Source organism: Erpetoichthys calabaricus, chromosome 13, assembly GCF_900747795.2.
Source record: "Erpetoichthys calabaricus chromosome 13, fErpCal1.3, whole genome shotgun sequence".
NCBI lineage: Eukaryota > Metazoa > Chordata > Cladistia > Polypteriformes > Polypteridae > Erpetoichthys > Erpetoichthys calabaricus.
In genome coordinates, this window is record NC_041406.2 from 110,626,807 (window position 1) to 110,649,408 (window position 22,602).

Here is a 22,602-nt window from a genome sequence, read left to right on the forward strand (position 1 = left end):
TTAGTCTTATTAAATACACTGTATTTGCAGCACAAAATATACTTTTCAAATTGGCTTCCCAAAATTAAAAATTCTTGACACTAAAGTACTCTGCTGTGGACATCCTACCAAGTCCCTGTTATATTTGTAGATTAATCTCCGTTGATTTCAAGACATAATAAATAACTTCATCTGTAAAACAAAAATTTCAGAAATCAAAATACTGTGAAATAGTACAGACACAATGACTTAAACAAATGGAAAAAGAGTAAAGACATGTTTATTACAAATACTGAAGAAAAGACGCTCAGGAAGAAGAACAAGACACATTTGACCTGAATGCTCCAATCCATACAGTCACCAGAAACACTTGTGTACTACTTGATGGGGTAGCTATTCTGCTTTGAATAATAATTCACCATTTAATTGTTCTCCATGTCCACCCACTACATCACTGTTCCTTGCCTGTAAGTTCCAGACACTGTCGGAGGACGGGTTTACCAACTTGTGCATGGATGATGCTTCTTGGGTTAGAGCTTATGCAAAAACTACGACAGTCATATCCTTCACTAAGCCATCTAAATATTCATTTAATCTGAGCTAACTGCTCTCCTCTGACTATAGTGGAAAAGCCCTGGGACAGTTACTTATGAACTTCAAAAACAAACCTGACTGATTTGTGCCCATCACTTAAGGAATACCCAACCTCCAACAGCCACCAACTCGCACATCAAATCCATTTTTGAAAGACAAAAGTCATTCTATGTTTATTAATGAGTCTTAAGCAAACAATATGTAGATTAAACAAATAAATATTAATGATTTGGGAACCCTAAAATTGATTTTCTGCTTATGACCTTTCAAGGCCCACATTAATCAATGACCACAGCCAAAGGTCTTGTTCCAAGTTTCATACAGCTCCAAGTCTTTGGCTGAAACACTGGGTCGCACAGTCCGAAAAGCATCTTGAAAGTCACAGTAGGCAATGGCTCGGACTTGATCAGGTGTAATGGTGGAGATGTCCATGACTTTTATGCTGCGAATGGGACCAAGGGCAGCTTCTCGACAGAGTTGGGTCATATCAGCTCCCGAGAAACCTTCCGACTGCTTAATGATCAACTGAAGTTGATTATTTTCAAGCTGACAGTTCTCTTGAGACATCAGCTTTTCCACAATCTGCCTACGAGCCAAAGCTTCTGGCAGAGGAATATATAATCTCTTAGCCAGCCGCCTCCTTGCTGCTTCGTCAATTTCTTGAGGCCGATTGGTAGCTCCAACAACAAGAATTCTTTCATCAGCTGAGGTGGTAGCCCCATCCAGCTGCACTAAAAATTCAGTTTTTATTCGGCGAGAAGAATCATGTTCACCATCTACTCTTTGAGACAAGAGAGAATCAATCTCATCAATGAAGATGACAGCAGGCTGGTGACAGCGGGCAATACAGAACAAGGCACGAACCATCTTCTCACCTTCACCAACCCATTTAGAAGTGAGTGAAGAAGCACTGATGCTAAAAAAGGTTGCTCCAGATTGGCATGCGATGCATTTCCCAATTAATGTTTTGCCAGTTCCAGGAGGACCAAAAAGGAGAATGCCCTTGGGTGGCCCTCTAAGCCCGGTGAAGATATCTGGTCTCAACATGGGCCAAACTACAATCTCCTTAATGGTGGCTTTGGCAAACTCTAGTCCAGCAATGTCATCCCAGGTAATTGGGGGACCATGATCCATAATTTCACTCAAGATAAGCTCAATAATTTTTGGCTCAAAGTTTTTCAGTCGCTCATCAACTGGAATGGTCGAATCAGAAGATGCACCTGAAGGTTTTAAAATCATCCCTCTGCCTTCATTCTCATCTTGCTTGGGCACTGGTGGTACAAACTTTCCAAAAGCACCTCTAGATCTACTAGCTCCCAAGGATTTTTTTGTTCCTCCATAGGAAGACATCACAGGCATTCGTTGAGGGTGGTTTCCGTTTTTTTTATGTTGTTCTACAAGCAGTTGTTCCTTTGCTGTCCGGAAGCTAGACATACTGTTCTCTTCTGTGTTCTTTCTGATCCCACCATGACTGACAGAATGTCCCTGCTCAAAGGTATTATAAGGCTGGTGAGCATTAGTACCTTCGTCAATGTAGGTGCTGGAGAATGTTTTCCTTTTAATTGAGTTGGAATGCTGGGAAACTGCTGACTGTGTGACATTAGGGTGAGTAAGTCCAGACCCAAAATGACTCAAGCCTGAAGAAGAACTTGGCATTTCCTGGTTTATAAGTACTGAAGGGGCAGTTTCTACAGTGACTGAGGAGCTACTGTTGAATAAGCCAGATGCACTGGTAGCACCTATGCAATGATTAAATAAAGGCTTCTGAACAGGTGGTCTTCTGTCTGCATACACATTGGTTATAGCACAACTTCTACTTTTAGATGCAAGACCTTTAGAGTTGCAACTAGAGACAACTTTCAGGTGCCTTTCATTCGCATTAGCACTGACCTCACCAGCAACTGTCAAGTTCAAATCAGCTGGTGCCACGAGGGAATTCCTGCTTTTTGTGCCCACTTCAATCATCTCTTGCACGCATTTTAGCTTCAGTACACTTTCTTGAGTTAAGGAGGATTCCCACTTGTCACTGTTGTTCCTTTGACACCTGGCTAGTTGCAGGACGCTGTCAGCATAGTTATTCAAGCCAGTCTCTGCACTGTCAGAATCCACAATGGCTGAATACTTCTTTGCGTACCTCTTGAACAAGCTCCTGGCAGCACCATCTGAGAGGTCTCCGCTTGCCCATGCATACTGGATGTCTAAAATGTTTGCCCGGTAGGCATCTGCCTTCTGTTCAGGTTTCCAGGTGCCAGATGTAATGCCAATGGACCGCTTCTGCCATTCATTCAGGTGTGCACTACTCATATTAGCAGACTGCCTTATGTGGTTCCTAGGCAGAAAGGGAAAACAAAAGTTAAAGCAATTTCCAATATGTTCTAAATAAAATAAAAATAACATGGGTATAAAAAGCTATTGTAGGATCAGTTTGTAATAAAAAAATGAAGCATTTAAAATATAGCATCAATACTAGTAAAACACTGTTTAAATAATACATATGTTACAATTCAACACTTTAAGCCACCAATTTACATTTATTATCAGCTAATCCTGTTTGAAAATAGTATTAATACTAAAATGTGACTTTTTTGGATAATAAATCACATGTTCCTTATTTTTGGTATTTGGTACACTGATGGCTAACAGCTGTTAAAAGACTATTTTTGTAACTGAAGCAATTTTAATGTACAAAATTTGTAACACTTTAGTTTGAAGGAAGTGCTGGATTAAATTAATCCATTACGACACCACTTGCAAAAAAAAAAAAAAAATGTTCCCTCAGTTCAGTCCATTAAGGAACAACAACAACAACATTTATTTATATAGCACATTTTCATACAAAAAGTAGCTCAAAGTGCTTTACATAATAAAGAGAAGAAAAATAAAAGACAAAATAAGAAATTAAAATAAGACAACATTAGTTAACATAGAAAGGAGTAAGGTCTGATGGCCAGGGTGGACAGAAAAAACAAAAAAAAACTCCAGAAGGCTGGAGAAAAAAATAAAATCTGTAGGGGTTCCAGGCCACGAGACCGCCCAGTCCCCTCCAGGAGTCACTGGTGTCATGGCCTATGGCAGCAGGGGGCATCAATCAAATCAGCAAAAATGGCTGTACACTGCAAGCCACACACACATAAAACCCCACCCCAAGCGGACCAATTTAGGGTAACATATAAGCCTAACCTGGATGCATTAGGTATGTGGGAAGAAACAAAAAAGAAAACTGGAAGAACATGTAAACTACACAGTTTACAAGCAGAGACTTGCACCTAAGTTCTTAGAGCTGTGAAATAGCTGCATTAGATCCTGTGACATCAAGCCACCAAAACAAAAAACATTGTTCTTAACAGTCAAATCAGTGAGACTGTCAATAGCAATAGAAATGTCAACTATCTGGGCAATTTTCTACAGTGTTTATGGACAAAAAGAAGCAATGTCACAGAACTCTTTCGATACACAACAATACTTTCCTTAGTCTTATTTGTTTCTAGCATGAGCTAGTTTGGTCAAGAAACTAATTTTCTCTTTATGAATATAGAGGTACATTTTCATTATACTTCATTAAATGTTTCCAGACTGACCACAAGTAAAATGTGGGGTAATTCTGAATCTCAGACTTTGGTCCTGAATGTGTGATGATTATGTGGGTTTAATATTTTGCATTGTTTTTAAAAAAAATCTGGATTTAAAAATGTAAATTCTTGTGGTCATATTTCCTTAAATTTTGTATTTTCCTTCTTATGTCTGATATGCTTTATTTCTAGTAATAAGCATCAAGCAAACATTTTACTAGGGCAGTGCACATACCCAGTAGTAAGATAATCTCCCTTTGGCCATCAAAACAGTCTGAGCTTATAGAGACATCAAATGAAATGAAGGCCAAAAAACAGCACAAAGAGTTGAGCCCATGTTAACTCCACTGTGTCCCATAGTTGTTGCAAATCAGTGCAGAGAGTCACCACTAGCTTATGCTACATATCCTCTAGTTGCTCAATTGGATAAAGAAAAGTGATTGGAGAGGCAACTCAATTTAAACTGAATATTCCTTGGGGAAAAGAGCATTCATCTGAAGGAAAGAAAAAAAATACTCTGTCATTAAGGCATGCATTTGATCAGTAATAATGCTCAAATATTCTGTGGCATTCAAAGGTACCTAGTTTGTGCCACAAACATATGCAAAATAATTATATAACCATTAGGACAGATTGTTTTTCCATTAGTGTGAAATAGCAGTAAACCACTGGATGCTTTTCTACTTCCAATGTCTTTTGTATGTACTCATGAAAATGCTTTAAATGATATCCTTGTTGACAACTGAAGAACTTTCAAACAATAAGATGAATTACGGATTCTGATTTGTTTTTATTGGCATCGCTATTGTAATCGGCTATCACTTGACTAACTGTAGCTCATCTGTTATCTGCATATTCTGTACAAGCTGTGTCAGTCCCTGACTAAGCCCTTTACATCAACAGTTCATTTCTTACCACAGAACTATTTTATGCCTTGTTCACTTTTCTTTTGTACTATAGGTTTATAGGGTCATTATTTTCATGTGAATAGTACAGTAAAATTATTACTTCCATGCACTAATGAACATGTAACATGTTGCCATTCTCGGACACAATGATTAGCGAGTATAACTACTTTATATCAAAATTTCTGTCTCCGTTATCTTGAAGAAAATTGGGGAAGAAAAAGGAAATTTATTTTATATGAGGGTGAGTCAAAAATTTGCCGCACTCCGGTTATACTAGAACTTTTGTTGACTGCAATATCTTATCAGTGCTTTCCGTACAAGGTCTCTGTCACCCCAGTCAGTGCTGTGCAAGTGTGAATATGTTACATCAGATCATCTGTAACTGCAGTGCGATAAACAATGGCGCCCCACTTGTGATTTCCATGAAAGAAGAGCAACATGCAGTGATTCGTTTTTTGTGGTCCAAGGGTGTATCTGGTGCTGATATTTATTGAAGACTTTGTGCACAGTATGGAGAAAGTGTTTTGTCACGAAGAAGTGTGTATGAATGGATAGAGAAGGAAGTGTCAGCCATGAAGAAGGAGCTAGAACCCCGTCCACATCCATGACTGATGCCAACACTGAGCGTGCACGTGAAATGATTCTGTTGAACAGAAAAGTGACAGTAGCAGATGATGTGGCAAATCATTTGCAAATCAGCCATGGCTGTGCCTATGCAATAATCCATGACAGACTTGGGTTTCGAAAGAAGCCTTATGAGGAAGAAGATTCACATCTGATGAAGAGGTGAAGACAGCAGTGCATACGTGGCTCACAGCTCAGCATAAAATATTTTTAATGAAGGAATATAAAAGCTTGTTGACAGATGGACAAAGTGTACTGAAAAGCAGTGAGATTATGTCGAAAAATTATGTATTTGTCTTTTCTGAAAGTTGATTAAAATAAATTCTATAGCCAGAGTGCAGATAACTTTTGACTCACCCTTGTATATAATAGGGTGTACTTACACATTCACACATGACCTTTTGGTACCTGGCAGCTGTAAGAAGTCATCACTGCGTTAGGGATGCAGTCACTCAAGCAGGTGTACCTAATCTGGACACAGTTCTACTGGTATACTGACCTATTCAGAGATGAAAACACAGACCACTTGTTTTCATTTAGGATCATTGTTTTAACCATGATTAGGACAAAATTACTAATTTGTCAAATCCTCTTTGAGTCAGGAGGAAAAGCACAATGCTCACTAAAAAGCAGTGGAAGGAGATGGATAAATATGTGGCATTATTGTGCTGTACTGGACTGACCAAACAAGCTTGTTAACATGCTGTCATAAAAACAGAATAACTATTTTAATCTGGAATTGTGTTTGTGGGTTTTGTGTCTGGTGTTTGGGCCTCCGATGTGCCCCATAGTGTTAACAGTATATAAAGGTCATTTGAATATCCACCTAAACTGAAACAAGATAGCAAAAAGCTAACTATACACAAGCACTGTTTATGTTTTCAATAGCAATTACATAGCTAGACCAAAGTATCCACTGATATCACTTGCCCATTTACTTTACGTTATTAAAATCTGCTATATATTATAGACCATAAAGAGTTACATATTGTTTATGATTTGTAATTATTGCTAATAAGACACATTATTCGCATTTAAGTTAATATGTATATGATTATTTTACATAAGCATTGTACAATTGTGTGCTGCTTAAACTAAATTTTAAAAGGAATACATAAAAAAATTCTGCAGTTCCTACAGTCAAGGCTCATCTTCAGTTGGTAAAATCTAACACAGTTAACAATGCAGCAAAAGTCAAAAGTGATCAGTTTATTTTGCAGCACATCCCCTAGGCCGAAACCTTTTTCAAGGAAATATTCTATTCTCATACATTACAATGCAGTTTAGCCTTACAAATAAAGGCAAAATCAAAATCCAGAGACATTCGCCCTTGCAACCTGAAAAGTTAAAGTTTATATATATTCCCGGTAGGGGTGGGCAGTATGACCAAAATTCTATATCACTGTATTTTTCTAAATTATCCCGGTTTCACGGTATTCAGTGGTATTTTTTTCCCCATGCATGAGTGGATGTTAACCACATTTTCCACTGGAATTACTGGCTAAGAATAACCTATTCCACTGTCAAGAGTATTGTTCATTGTACAAAAAAAACATTTTAACGTGCACACAAGTATTAATACAGGTTTGCATTGCCCCATAAAGTGATAGTTTTCAAGGGGATGGCACTAATGGAGAAGGTATCACATTGCATGACAGATTCAGTCAAAATATAGAACCTTTTTATTGAACAAATTTTGCAAAAACTTAAACTATAATTTTGACAACATATTTTCAACCATACAAAGAGGCATTTAGACTTAGTAAAATATCCAGAAGTGCTTGTCAAAAGTTGTATTACACTGAATATGTCTTAGAAAAGGAATAAATAGTAAATATTTTTTGTAAACCAACTACACTTTCTGTTAATGTTAACAATCTCTGTCCACTGACACGTTAAAGTGACTTTTTAAACAACTTTATCATCATTAAACTGCATAATATTTAAACTAATAAATAATAACAATAAAATAAATAATAGTATCATTACTGATAGTTGCACTATTATGTTCAGTGTAGAGAACTTTATCGCAGGTGTGACGAGGCTCCAAAAAACTGGATGTATGAATGGGTATCGCACAGGTTTAACTTAAATCTATACTAATAAAAGGCAAAGCCCTCACTGACTCACTCACTCACTCACTCACTCACTCACTCATCACTAATTCTCCAACTTCCCGTGTAGGTGGAAGGCTGAAATTTAGCAAGCTCATTCCTTACAGCTTACTTACAAAAGTTAGGCAGGTTTCATTTCGAAATTCAAAGCGTAATGGTCATAACTGGAACATATTTTTTGTCCATACACTGTAATGGAGGAGGCGGAGTCACGTATCGCGTCATCACGCCTCCTACGTAATCACGTGAACTAAAAACAAGGAAGACATTTACAGCACGAGTCACACGCGGGAACGAAGGTAAATGACGTTAATTTTTGACTGTCTTTTAATACTGTGTAAGCATACATATTAACACATGTGCAATTAAACGTGTGCATTTACGGGGTGATTTCTCAGGCTTAAAAGCTCGCCTTTTACTAAAAAGGTAAATGCAAAACTATTTTCAATCAGTTTATTGAAACGCTCCCATTAAGGATTGCAATAACATATTCGCGAGATAAAAGTTTAATGAGAAGACACGAGGTATAAACGAACCACACGCCGTGGCGCAACGTTAGGGGCAACAGTTTCAACCATTCTATGATCTGCTTCTCGCAACTGAAAGACGGCACATGGCGGATGTTAGCCGACTTGCTGACCGCAACGTTAGGGGCTTCAACTATGGCGCTGACGCCACATCTCAGTGCCAACACTTTGCAGACTGTACTAAAAAGACACGCCCTCCTCACTGGACAGTTAAAAACACCAATCAAACTAACGATGACATCAAGTATTACCCAATCAAAAGTAGGAAAGGAGGCATCTTCATAAAATGCGTGTGGGATGATTTGCATGACACGCTGCTTTAAAAAAAAAAATGATAAAAAAAATACGGGATAAATCCCGTCCAGTATTGATTCAAAACGGGACGCGCAATTTCATTCTCAAACGCGGCACGATTCCGTATTTTAAAGGACGGGTGGCAACCCTACAGTGCCAGGTAACCACCCATACAATCAGATTGTGATTCAGACTAGGAATGCAATGAATGTAATTACCCCGATCTACATACAAGGCGAAAGTCTTGCAACATTCAAAGATGATGGTTTGGGATAATTAGTACTTATTAAGTACACCATGGAACATAAAAGAGCTTATGAAGCCTTGAACCGAAAAAAGCAAGATCTCAGAGATCATAAAAAAAAAAAAGGAGGTAATGTCGTTTTACTCGCTGTACATTTTAGTCAAACATTACCAGTTATTCCACGAGGGAGACCAGCAGATGAACTCAACGCGTGTTTAAAATCCATGCTTCTCCACGGTCGGTTATATGTCGCGTGTTCTCGGGTAGGTACACCAAAAAATTTATACATTTAAGCATGTAATGGGCAAACAAAAAATGAGGTATACCCGAAGGCACTGCAGTAGTACTCAATGTAACTTTACTTCTTAAATGTTAATGTTTTACTGTTTAACAATTTATATGCTTCTTATATATTGTTCAAATTCTTTTATCAAAATACCAGTGACAGCGCAATGCACGATAACATGGAGTGAATACACCATACGCATCTGCCCACGGCCGCCCTGGTGTGCGCAGATAGGAGTTGATTCTAAAATAAAATAAACATAAAAAGAGTAATACAATCATCACCCATAAAGCGGATAGCAGACGTGACGTATTATATGTGTACCAGATTTCAAGTCAATAGGTGAAACGGTTTGCAAGCTACAGGTGATTTAAAATCCTGGACAGACCAACGAAAAGCCACGGTAGCAAATTATAGAAGAACATTTTACTGTTTAATAATTTATATTTATATGAAATGTGCTTCTTATATATTACTTCATATTCTCATATGATAATGATGTTAATGTTGTTTATATTGATTTCTATGTTATTGTAAGTGCATCTATGTGTGTCCATTTTCACCACGCAGCATTCCTATGCTACCGCCCACTATTTGGTGGTGTAGCAGTGAAAAAGAGCCCTAGTGCAACAAATCTGTGTTTAGCGGTGTAGCAGTGAAAAAGGTCCCCACTTGAACAGTTTCCCGCTGCGCCACGTTCCGAACGTCGTTTAGGCAATTTAAACCGGTGTTGCGGTATAAGAAAAATCCGCATCATAAAAAAAATAAAAAACGGTTTTCAGTATGAACCGGTATACCGCCCAGCACTAATTCCCGGGAATGTACTTTTTCATTCATAAATACAGAAAAGTCATAAAACTACTTTGGTGAAGCTTGACACAAGAGCGAATTACAAGAAACATAGGCATTGTTCTCCATCTAGCCATACCAGGATATCAAAATAAAACGGTTCTAACAACAAAACAATTACTGCAGGTTTTCTAATATACAAAATGCCTCCACCAAAAAATGCTTATGATCAATAAAGTGCAATTTTTTTTAATGTTCTCTTCTTGAATTACTATTTTTTACTGTTTGTCGATCTTTCATTCAGCAGCGTCAGTTACTTCAATTTCACTGCACCTCAATGATGCTGCCTTCAATAAATTATTCTTGCTTTGTCATGTATTTAAAGACCTGAAAAAAAGCTCTGGCCTGAGTTCATTGGCCATTTTCTTCAAAAAAATCATAATGAATACTACACATTTCTATGGATTGCCTTTGAGTATTCTCTCTACAAGGAGTTCCCAAAGTATGGTACACAGCATACAGCCAGTAAATTAAAACATAATCATAAAATATAGAAAACTAATGTAAAAGGGCAGAATGTCAAAGAAAAAAATCAAGTTATCACGAAAATTGATTGCTGCCAACTGTTTGCATGCACTTTATGTTCTTATCAGCATAATTATAAAATTTATTTTAATGTTAAGTCCATTGAAATAGCGTGAGACTCTGTAGTTAAAAAGAGAATTCAGCACACATAAACGTCTTAAAGTTTTGTTATGTCTGTATCAGTCAGAAATCAAGACAGTCTTGACTGTATTAGGTTAAAAAGTTTTGAAAATTTATATTTAAACCTTATTTAATACGGATAAGTTGTTGAAAATTGGTTCTCTTAAAACAAAGAACAACTAAGACTAAGAATCACGAGCTAGCAGTTCAGAATTCAATGTTCATGAAGCTGAAGATGACGGTTTAGAATTCTTAACTCTGTGTTCAAAAAAAGAAACATAATGCAGCTATTAGAAATTCAATTCCATGTATCTTGTATATGCATTTAATTACACCAAGGAAGAAAATACTCCTTGACCTCAATTTCTGATTTACTACGATAAGCTGTCAAGCCATTACTACTACTAGAGTATTTTAAACAGATTTATCAGGAAATAAATCTCAAATCAAGCATTTCTCCGGGATAAAAACAAAACCCATCAAATCTTCATACAAAGCCAAAGGATAAAAAAAAATTGGTGAGCCATTAATATTACAAACAGCTGCAGATACAGTAACCAAAATTTTGGATGAAAATATAGAGGATCATTGAATGAGCTTAATCTTGAAATTTCAGGTCTGTTTTCCAGACAAATTATCAACGGTATTTTGGATTGAAGATCCATTTTCTATCAGAGTCAATCTGTTACCACTGTCTTTGACTTTGCAACAAAAAGAAGAGTTGATTGAACTCTCCAGTGATGGACCTCTACTATAAGAACTGTGGTTTTAGCAGACTTTTTGTTTGCAAAACAAATTGAATATCTTCTCATTGCAGATAAAGCTGTAAACTCTTTTGCTACCACTCAGTATGATATACTTGAGTGAAAATGGCTTTTTATCTGTGTTATATCTAAAAAATAAATACAGAAGCAATTTGGACTTGGAGCTAAAAATAAAGACAAATCGCACCAAATATACCAAACTAATATAGGTAAACAAGCATATTCCACAAATGAAATACCTTTATAAGTTATTTATGAGTTATGTTATTATTTATTAAATGATATAAATTATTATTTTTCCTTCAATAAAAATACTATATTTTCTTTTGTTTTTCAAATGCTATAATTTTATATTCATGTTATCACTTTTGATCTTAAAAGTAAATAGTGGTGTATCAATTTGGCTAAGTTACAAAGACTAGCATGCAGTTAAAAAGATTCAAAACCCCTGCTCTAGACAACAAGGGCTATTTACAAACCCCAGTTTATACATTGGTATTAAGACTGTAATCCTATACTCAGTACCACTTGACCATTATACGTTGGGACTCTGGACATTCACAATTGTAATTGGTGGCCACACCATATTCACATATTTATGGTTATTGATTGCTCTTGTACATTTATTCTCTCTGCATTTTCAAATAACAAACTTCCTGCGTTTTTGTATTAAATTGTTTTTAATAGTTTGACTGTTTTGCAGTCGCTTTACTAAATACACATACAGTGCAAAACTATAATTTTCTATATTAAAAAGATGAATCTGGTATAATTCAAGTCAATTAATTTTTTACAATTCTGATATACAATAAGTAGGCAAAACAATTTGTATTTTAAGTGATTTTTTTCCATAAATTTAAAAAAATATTGAGGCTGTTGTTGCAGTTTAGAATTATATAAAAACAAAAAAGGCAAACATCTACATAACATAGGCAGATTTCTGTCCATCCAGCAGAGACACTCTTTTGGGCATATTCAGTGTTAACTTTTTTGATGCACCATCTACTGAACTGTATTTAATAATGCAATTTTAAATTTAATCAGGAAAATAAATTAAAATAACAAAAATGACAAAGGGACTATTCATGTCATTCATCTCCATTAAACACTATGGCAGTCTTCCCTCATTAATGTAGCGAAATTACAGCAGGATCAAGTTGTGTAAGTAAAAAACAGATTTCATTAACAACTTTAAAGAGGGCATGCAAGCCTTCCGGGATCAGAAATTGAGATCCCCACAGCCAGGCAAACACTATAATTTAATAAAGGACATTTTAAATAGAAAAAAATTATATGGATTAAAAAATGCTGATAGAGGACATTCATGCTCCACCTGCCGGTCGCTGTGAAAAATTACATTGTTTTGATTTACAACAAATATTCCCGGGAGAGCATTAACAGATTGCAGGAAACCGATCTTCATCTTACACGATGCAATGATGCAGGATCGCACTCTAACAAGCCAAAGGCAGGTTGTACCAGTAAATCACTTGTCAGGTGGCACCAGCAGTTTTTGCTTTTCATTACTTGTTGCCGGGGTATCTGGTGTTTTATTCTCTCTGCTGGTTTAATTTCTAACTGCCAAAAACCAGTGCCAAATACCTTTTTAAGCTGCATTTTGAGTTGCCTTTTCTGGTTATATTTTTGATATTGTTGGGCAAAAATCAACAACAGATATAGTCAAACTGAAGAGGTTGTATCTTGTGTTCACAAAAATATACTAATATATGCAATGTTAAATTATTAGAAAACAAACCTCTATTACTACTACATGGTATTCAGTGCAGGGACCCACAATTGTTAAGTAATATCATGTGTTGCATGATAAAGTGTAAAGGTTGCATAGATTGGCTAAGATGGATTTATTATCTGCTGCACTAGTTGTCTTGACTAGTCTACAAGTACCATTTAGTGTTTTCACTTCACATGTACATTTTACCATTACAGCCCTTTCCCATCAACCATGTGGTGTGCAAAGTTTCATCCAACAATAGTAGGTCCATTGATATGGCTGCAGTATAAATAGAGTACTATTGTAAAAATGACTGTCACAAAGTACAATAAGCTCAACATTTCAGAAACATCATGCAGTTATAACGTATTATTCAGATAAAATCTGAATGTGTTTTGCATTTACGTTATTTGCTTCCTCAAATTCAAGTCATAAAAGACTAAAATACATGACACAAAATCTATTGTCAAGTACAGATTTTGAAGATGGTAAGAAGGGTTTTTATTGAACAATCCTATCGATTACAACCTAAAAATGGTTCCTCCCAAAGCCTCTGCACTGTCACCAAAGCTTAATTCTGTACATTTTAAAAGCACAGAGAATACTGACTGCTACATTTGTCTTTGATAAAGAAACAGAGACACTTTTTTTTGTAAACAAGGCCAGCCAGTATATTGATAAACTAGCATCAACAAAAGCAGGCCAACAAATGCACATAGAGACAAATGTGCACAAAAATAATACGTGTAGCAACATGTGCACGACTACTGAGTTTGCCCTTTCCATCTCAAAAACTGTTGTGGAAAAAGGCAATTCAATTATACTTGGCAAACATTTAAAATGACAAACAGATTTAAATTACCTTAAGTTTTGTGCCTTGAGATGACATGCTCTCAATGCTTTTGAAGCACTAGTAGAGGGTACTGAGAGAATACGTAAAGGTAAAATATGTTTCTACCTCATGCAGACTCTTGACAATGTTATTGAAGACTTAAAGACAGTGATAAACACTGGTACGTCTGTGATCTAGCACTTATGTGTGGTAAAAAGCAACTATGGGACTTTATGTCAGGAATGGCATCCAACTGTAAAGCTTTCTACCCTAATACTTCCAAAATTTTTGGAGAAATTGGCTAACGTGAGTGATCCCAAAAACTGGCCATTAAACAAGCAAAGAGAGAAAGATAGTAGTAAAGACTGTGCAAAAACACTACTAAGCATTATACTGTAGACTGTATCTTCTTGCTGTGGTAAGTAAAATGGATAATGAACCTGTAAACATTACATATCTGAAGTTAATAGTTTATAAGACTTAAAGAGACCTGTGGACTCAGTTTTAGATAATTATCATAAGCTCTTCAAAAACAATGTTCTCAATAACTTCTTGAAGGTCAAAAAGATGTACAAGTAGTAAAATATTGCAAACCTTTTCTAGAATTTTTTTCCCTAAAAAAGCAAAATCACTATTAATATAGCCTCATGTCTGCATACTTTGGTATTACTCAGCTATGAGACACAGTTAATGCCATTTTTTTAATCTTTCATTTAAATCATTTCATGATTGCTTTAGTGCAAACTAAAACAAAATGGAAAAATGCAAATAATGAAAAACACAGGTTACTCAAAAAAGAAGTATAAGAATAAAATTATCTTGACTCTAGGTTGATTAGTGATGTCTTATTTAACCCATCAATCTCTCATGACTGCATTTGCAAAACCATTTTCTGTTACATTTGTTATTAGTGTGCTGCTAGCAATCTTACTGATAAAAAAAAATCATTTTTATCCTGTAAGGACCAGAAAAAAAATGTATGGCAGAAAAATTACACATTTTAAATGTAATGTTTATCTGTTGTGTATGAACATATACTAATCTAAACAAGGGAAGCATGGTAAAGAGCAACTGCTGTAAAAAACACTGCTATAAAACAAGTACCGCAATCCTGTGAAGATATGAACAGTATATTGATCCACACTTCTGTGAGAGTTGAGACAGATGCTTCCAGAAATAAGGGTAATCAACGTGAAAATAGCATACCAATTAAGAATTAGTATTAACAATTACCTGCAAATTTGACTTGACCAGTCTCTGTGATAAGAAATTGAAATATTATAAAAGAAAAAGGAAATCATTATAGGTTTATATAGGATCATTACTGTCACATGTATGGGGTACAGGGAAATTCTTATTTGCATTTGCTAATTAATATGCAACATGTCACCACTCCACTTTTTTTTTTTTTTTTTTTTTTTTTTAATGCATGCAGGAGCAAATTTCACTGTATAAAGTCATAACATCACACATGCGTAGTGATCGGATTGTGATCTTATAGTAAGCATGTGTGAAAGTTCTGCACATGGCTGTTAAAGCAATGTCATGACAAAAAAAATTTTAGTCTTTGCCAGCCACATGGCAAATTTACAGAAAAATATTTGGCAAACAAAGTTACTGTCAAACACAGGATATTCATTGTGATAAACAATTTAGTGAATTTCACCAATCAGCATTACTCATAATCACAGATGATAAATCGAAAGGCACTACTCAAGGAATACTTCCTCCTCAATTAGCGTTAAACATGGATGAATATAAATTAGATCTGTACACTGTGCACACCTTTCTAAGCTTAGGTTTTTAATATATAAATATACACACACAGAGAACTTTGCTCCAGCTGTAAAAAAAAAAAAAAAAAAGCTTCAGGCTCCTTGCTTTAATGATGTTGTTTTCTCCTCAAACTAATGTAGTAGACATATATTTCACTAGCTACTGGAAACCATGGACATTTTAATCCTTATTCTCTTTCTGCCCTCTTACTGGTCATCATGGATCTACTGAAACACAGTAAACAGTGCAAAAAATATTTATATAAAAAAAAAAAAAAAGTTAATTTGAGTGAACCTTATAAAAATAATCTGGGATACGGCACTTAAAAAACTTGACTGTGACCAAAATCCAATTAATGACACTGCTGAACACAATAAGCAAAACCAGTAACCTAAGAATCAATTAACCTGCCTCAAAAGGATTTTACATAACAGTGATAAAAAAAATTAATATACAGTATATTACATATCTACTATCAAATATGCTTAAACTAGATTAGGGTCATTGGATTTTATATATGCTACAATTAAAGATGCAAGTAGTTATGAAAATGGAGCTCATAAAAATGGGAAAGTAAGCTATTATTTGTTACTCATGAGCAAATGTCCATAAACTGGACCTAAACCTAAACTGTAAATATCACTAATTTAGGGGGAAAATAACACCGAATACTACACTGAATGCAATGAAACTATATCAAATGTTTTCTTAACTGAAGCTTCTTAAACTGAAATCAGTACGCATGTATAATAAAATATTCTATGATAGAGCCAAGGGGCTTCATTTATGATTTTATTTGTGTGTTCAAGCAGAAAAATATGCACACGTCCAAAAAAAGGAAAATGTGTACACCAAAAAAAAAAATAGATCAGATTTACAAAACCTCACGTATACACATTTCTATTTAATTTAAACAATATGTTTATCTCTTTTGTAAGCTGCTTTGGATAAAAACTTCTGCCAAGCAAGTAAATGTACATGAAAACAATAACCTTGTAAATATACAGTGGTGTGAAAAACTATTTGCCCCCTTCCTGATTTCTTATTCTTTTGCATGTTTGTCACACAAAATGTTTCTGATCATCAAACACATTTAACCATTAGTCAAATATAACACAAGTAAACACAAAATGCAGTTTTTAAATGATGGTTTTTATTATTTAGGGAGAAAAAAAATCCAAACCTACATGGCCCTGTGTGAAAAAGTAATTGCCCCCCATGTTAAAAAATAACCTAACTGTGGTGTATCACACCTGAGTTCAATTTCCATAGCCACCCCCCAGGCCTGATTACTGCCACCCCTGTTTCAATCAAGAAATCACTTAAATAGGAGCTGCCTGACACAGAGAAGTAGACCAAAAGCACCTCAAAAGCTAGACATCATGCCAAGATCCAAAGAAATTCAGGAACAAATGAGAACAAAAGTAATTGAGATCTATCAGTCTGGTAAAGGTTATAAAGCCATTTCTAAAGCTTTGGGACTCCAGCGAACCACAGTGAGAGCCATTATCCACAAATGGCAAAAACATGGAACAGTGGTGAACCTTCCCAGGGAGTGGCCGGCCGACCAAAATTACCCCAAGAGCGCAGAGACGACTCATCCGAGAGGTCACAAAAGACCCCAGGACAACGTCTAAAGAACTGCAGGCCTCATTGCCTCAATTAAGGTCAGTGTTCACGACTCCACCATAAGAAAGAGACTGGGCAAAAACGGCCTGCATGGCGATTTCCAAGACGCAAACCACTGTTAAGCAAAAGAACATTAGGGCTCGTCTCAATTTTGCTAAGAAACATCTCAATGATTGCCAAGACTTTTGGGAAATACCTTGTGGACTGATGAGACAAAAGTTGAACTTTTTGGAAGGCAAATGTCCCGTTACATCTGGCGTAAAAGGAACACAGCATTTCAGAAAAAGAACATCATACCAACAGTAAAATATGGTGGTGTTAGTGTGATGGTCTGGAGTTGTTTTGCTGCTTCAGGACCTGGAAGGCTTGCTGTGATAGATGGAACCATGAATTCTACTGTCTACCAAAAAATCCTGAAGGAGAATATCCGGCCATCTGTTCATCAACTCAAGCTGAAGCGATCTTGGGTGCTGCAACAGGACAATGACCCAAAACACACCAGCAAATCCACCTCTGAATGGCTGAAGAAAAACAAAATGAAGACTTTGGAGTGGCCTAGTCAAAGTCCTGACCTGAATCCAATTGAGATGCTATGGCATGACCTTAAAAGGCCGGTTCATGCTAGAAAACCCTCAAATAAAGCTGAATTACAACAATTTTGCAAAGATGAGTGGGCCAAAATTCCTCCAGAGCGCTGTAAAAGACTCATTGCAAGTTATCGCAAACGCTTGATTGCAGTTATTGCTGCTAAGGGTGGCCCAACCAGTTATTAGGTTCAGGGGGCAATTACTTTTTCACACAGGGCCATGTAGGTTTGGATTTTTTTTTCCTCCCTAAATAATAAAAACCACCATTTACAAACTGCATTTTGTGTTTACTTGTGTTATATTTGACTAATGGTTAAATGTGTTTGATGATCAGAAACATTTTGTGTGACAAACATGCAAAAGAATAAGAAATCAGGAAGGGGGCAAATAGTTTTTCACACCACTGTACGTGATTGCACCATGAACGCCACCCTGAAACATTCATGTATGGAGCATCCTGCCTCAAAACAAATGAATGACAGGCTGACCCAGGCCACTGAGACACGACATTTTGTCAGCATCATCTTAGTATATACAGTACTGTATAAATAATGTAAAGCTGACTGACACACTCAACTTACTCACTCATGAACAAAAACACTACAGTAATCCCTCCTCCATCGCGGGGTTGCGTTCCAGAATCACCCGCGAAATAAGAAAATCCGCGAAGTAGAAACCATATGTTTATATGGCTATTTTTATATTGTCATGCTTGGGTCACAGATTTGCGCAGAAACACAGGAGGTTGTAGAGAGGACAGGAACGTTATTCAAACACTGCAAACAGACATTTGTCTCTTTTTCAAAAGTTTAAACTGTGCTCCATGACAAGACAGAGATGACAGTTCCATCTCACAATTAAAAAGAATGCAAACATATCTTCCTCTTCAAAGGAGTGCGTGTCAGGAGCACAGAATGTCACATAGATAGAGAAAACAATCTCTAGCAAACAAATCAATAGGGCTGTTTGGCTTTTAAGTATGCGAAGCACCACGGCACAAAGCTGTTGAAGGCGGCAGCTCACACCCCCTTCGTCAGGAGCAGGGAGAGAGAGAGAGAGAGAGAGAGAGAGAGAGAGAGAGAGAGAGAGAGAGAGGAGAGATAGAGAGAGACAGAGTTTGTTTTTCAGTCAAAATTCAATACGTGCCCTTCGAGCTTTTAAGTATGCGAAGCACCGTGCAGCATGTCGTTTCAGGAAGCAGCTACACAAAAGATAGCAACGTGAAGATAATCTTTCAGCATTTTTAGACGAGCGTCTGTATCGTCTAGGTGTGCGAACAGCCCCCCTGCTCAATCCCCCTACGTCAGGATCAGAGAAAGTCAGCGCAAGAGAGACAGAGAAAAGTAAGTTGGGTAGCTTCTCAGCCATCTGCCAATAGCGTCCCTTGTATGAATCAACTGGGCAAACCAGCTGAGGAAGCACGTACCAGAAATTAAAAGACCCATTGTCCGCAGAAATCCGCGAACCAGCAAAAAATCCGCGATATATATTTAAATATGCTTACATATAAAATCCGCGATGGAGTGAAGCCGCGAAAGGCGAAGCGCGATATAGCGAGGGATCACTGTATTTCCAATTTAGTTAAAAGGTGAAATTTGGCAGGACGGTACATCTAGGGCACTAGGTATTTGCTAAGAAAAGACATTTTGATGCATCAGTATTTAGAGGTTAAACCTCTTCCCATACAATAGAAAAAATAAATAACTCAAAATCTCAAAAATGCCTTGACAGATTTAATTGAAATTTGGTGATGGTGATGTACGCCGAAAGCACCACTAACCAATAAGGTAAGGGATGACTGAAGAGAAGGCAGTGTCCTGGACATGAAAAAAGAGATGTGATCACGTTGTGAAATGGAAGAAAAACATTTGGCGAAACCCAAGGAAGTTGCAGAGCTTAATAGTTAGCAAGTACTGTTGTTTTACTGTTGACTGCCAATACTCTTAGATGCATACCGACACTCATCTTGGACATACATTTTGCTCTGTCTGCCTCCAGCCCCCAGTTGCAGTGCTGAAATCTGACCCCAAACCCATATCACCAACTCCTCCACTTTGATCATGGCAGTGTAAACTACAACAGTGAAATGTCAGTCTTAGTTATAGGTGCTTGAATTTCTGAAAGGGAAGTCCTGCGCACTTGTAGCTCATCACGATAATATATCAGTGTAACATATACATTATCAGCACTTATTTATATCCAATTTAAGCACGGTTTTAAATATACATTCATTTCTAGGGATTATCAATGGGAATTGCATCTGACAAAATCATGAGAAAAATATCGTACTTCAGTGAATGATGTAAACAAACGAAAATCGTAAACATCTAATGATAATATACTTACATTTGACATTATTCCTACTTATTACTCATTTCAATTAAAAAAAAAAAAAGATAACACTTTCCTGTAAAATTGTGTTTTGCAAAGACCATCAACAAAAGCCAAGTCACAGCATGTTGTTTTTCCAACTGAACTACAAGCAGGTGAAGTGACTGCTAATGATTACATAGGGTCAGTAGCAGGGTTTGAACCCACAACCTCTGTGTTTGAAGTCCTAGGTCCAAAGCCTTAACCACCATTATACAATGCCTGCTAATAATATTAGCCCTTGGTTAAAAACACTACAAATATCATATGCACAAAACCTTAGTTGTATAGTTCTTCTGATACTCCTGATTAACAAACAGCACTATAACTGTGGCCTATAGTCTTATGAAATTTCCTACACAAAGCCAGGTAACACAGCTAGCTTAATACATGCATCTTTTGATCTATATCCTACAGTAACTAAACAGGAAATGCTTTTCTTTTCTCTCTCCCCACTTTTTGCCTCTAGAATTACTAAAATTGTTCCAATTTTAAAAATTGTTAATTGAACTACAAGACACACAACACATACCATATACTGTTATAACCACTCATTTCTTTGTTCCTTCAAAGCTTTTGCTATTAATTATAAAATCTCTCCACTCTGCTCATGCATTCATACAGAACATGATACAGAAATAAAGGACTGAATTTTTTTAAAAAAAAAAAAGCAATGGTAAAAAGTCAAGAAAATGCTACAGACAGAAACTTACAAATATGTTTTGAACTCACTATGTACACACCCTTCAAATAAACAAAATTGCATAATACCTTAATATAGTCAATAATAGTGTGTGTGTATATACTGTATATATATATACATACATACATACATACATACAGTTAGGTCCAAAAATTGAACAGAGACAACTTTTTTCTAATTTTGGTTCTGTACATTACCACAATGAATTTTAAATAAAACAACTCAGATGCAGTTGAAGTGCTGACTTTCAGCTTTAATTCAGTGGGGTGAATATTTTATATATATATATATATATATATATATATATATATATATATATATACCCTGTATATACACACACATAATATATGCAGATACATATAAACTAATACACACACACACACACACACACACACACACACACACACACACGCAAAGGCGTTGTAAATTGTCAGAAAAAACATAAATCACTTTTTCCCTAACCCACTTAATCAATGTCGCGGCTTTGCACAGTAACATTCCTAATTAAGAATATTTATTAATAGAAGGCTAACTTTGGAAAGGAATGCACTGAATAAATACACAGAAGCTAGGGCTTGCCGTTAGTTGAGAAATAGTAGCCAATCACCTCTAAAAACTCCACTTAAAATTTCACTTTCTAAGGAGTCTGTAAAACGAAAAGGGTTGAAGGACCTGGCGAGGATTTGTTGAAATTCTAACGTACAGCCCAATACACGCAACCAAAGGAAACGTGAAATAAAGAAACATAACTTTGATATAAATATCTTTGTGCCATACGCTTGTTTAAAACTGCAGATAAACTACTGGCACTGTTTATTATAAAGAAACATTTGTACTGAGGAGAAATCATACAGCTTCCCCTTACCGTAAATAAACCAAACTTCCCGCCGCCCTTCTGTCCGACTGCCAGTGTTTGCACCCCGGAAGCAGTTACAATCGCGGAGCACGATGTTTGCAACTGGAAAACAAAAATGACTCCGCCTCCTGTTTTTATGAGCAGGAATGTTCTTAGCGTGGATTGGATAGTAGCCTAATCAGTCAAATGACCAGAAGGAAAAAAAGCACTGAGTGGTCAACGGCCCACAAGTGTACCCGCCTATTATTAGACCTGTCCTTCTCCAGTGTCACTGCCACAAGTGAGATATCTCGCCCACGGCTGATAATACAAACAAGGGCTGGTGTTTCTGAGTATTTTGACATCTAATCCCCCGTGGCTAACAACAACTACATTTATATAGCACATTTTCATACAAAAAGTAGCTCAAAATGCTTAAACAACTTCAGGTCGATTTAGTTAAGACTCGGGCCGGTATTACTTGAATTCACAAAGTTGTGCGATTTGACACGTTGTTCGTAGTAAATCTCAAAGCAACTTGTGTCCTTATTACAGTTTCGCTCAAACCCCCTTCTGGAACAATAGGTAAGGAAAGCACCTCTAGGGTCGTAAATGCTTTATGTTAGACATTGTTGTTAACTTGTCATATTTCTTTCGTTAAGACAAGGCTGTGCTTTGTGTTCCTCCGTAGTAACGGTCACTGTGAAGCCAGAACGATCTCGGAGAGTATTTTGGTGAATG

The 22,602-nt window shown here is 36.5% G+C and overlaps 1 protein-coding gene across 1 annotated transcript; it reads right to left on the bottom strand.

The window, feature by feature from the left end:
* Positions 1-243: 243 nt before the first annotated feature.
* Positions 244-21,999, bottom strand: fignl1 (fidgetin-like 1). Its single transcript, XM_028817448.2, has 2 exons — positions 21,892-21,999; positions 244-2,902 (listed from the first exon to the last, which is right to left on the bottom strand). Exon 2 carries the CDS (start codon positions 2,875-2,877, stop codon positions 856-858), a length of 2,022 nt encoding a protein of 673 aa, XP_028673281.2. The 5' UTR covers positions 2,878-2,902; positions 21,892-21,999; the 3' UTR covers positions 244-855.
* Between the last annotated feature and the right edge of the window lie 603 nt (positions 22,000-22,602).

What these genes read in the sequence shown, in the direction of transcription:
- fignl1 (XM_028817448.2), bottom strand. Translation starts at nt 2,877, where the DNA reads ATGAGTAGTGCACACCTGAATGAATGGCAGAAGCGGTCCATTGGCATT.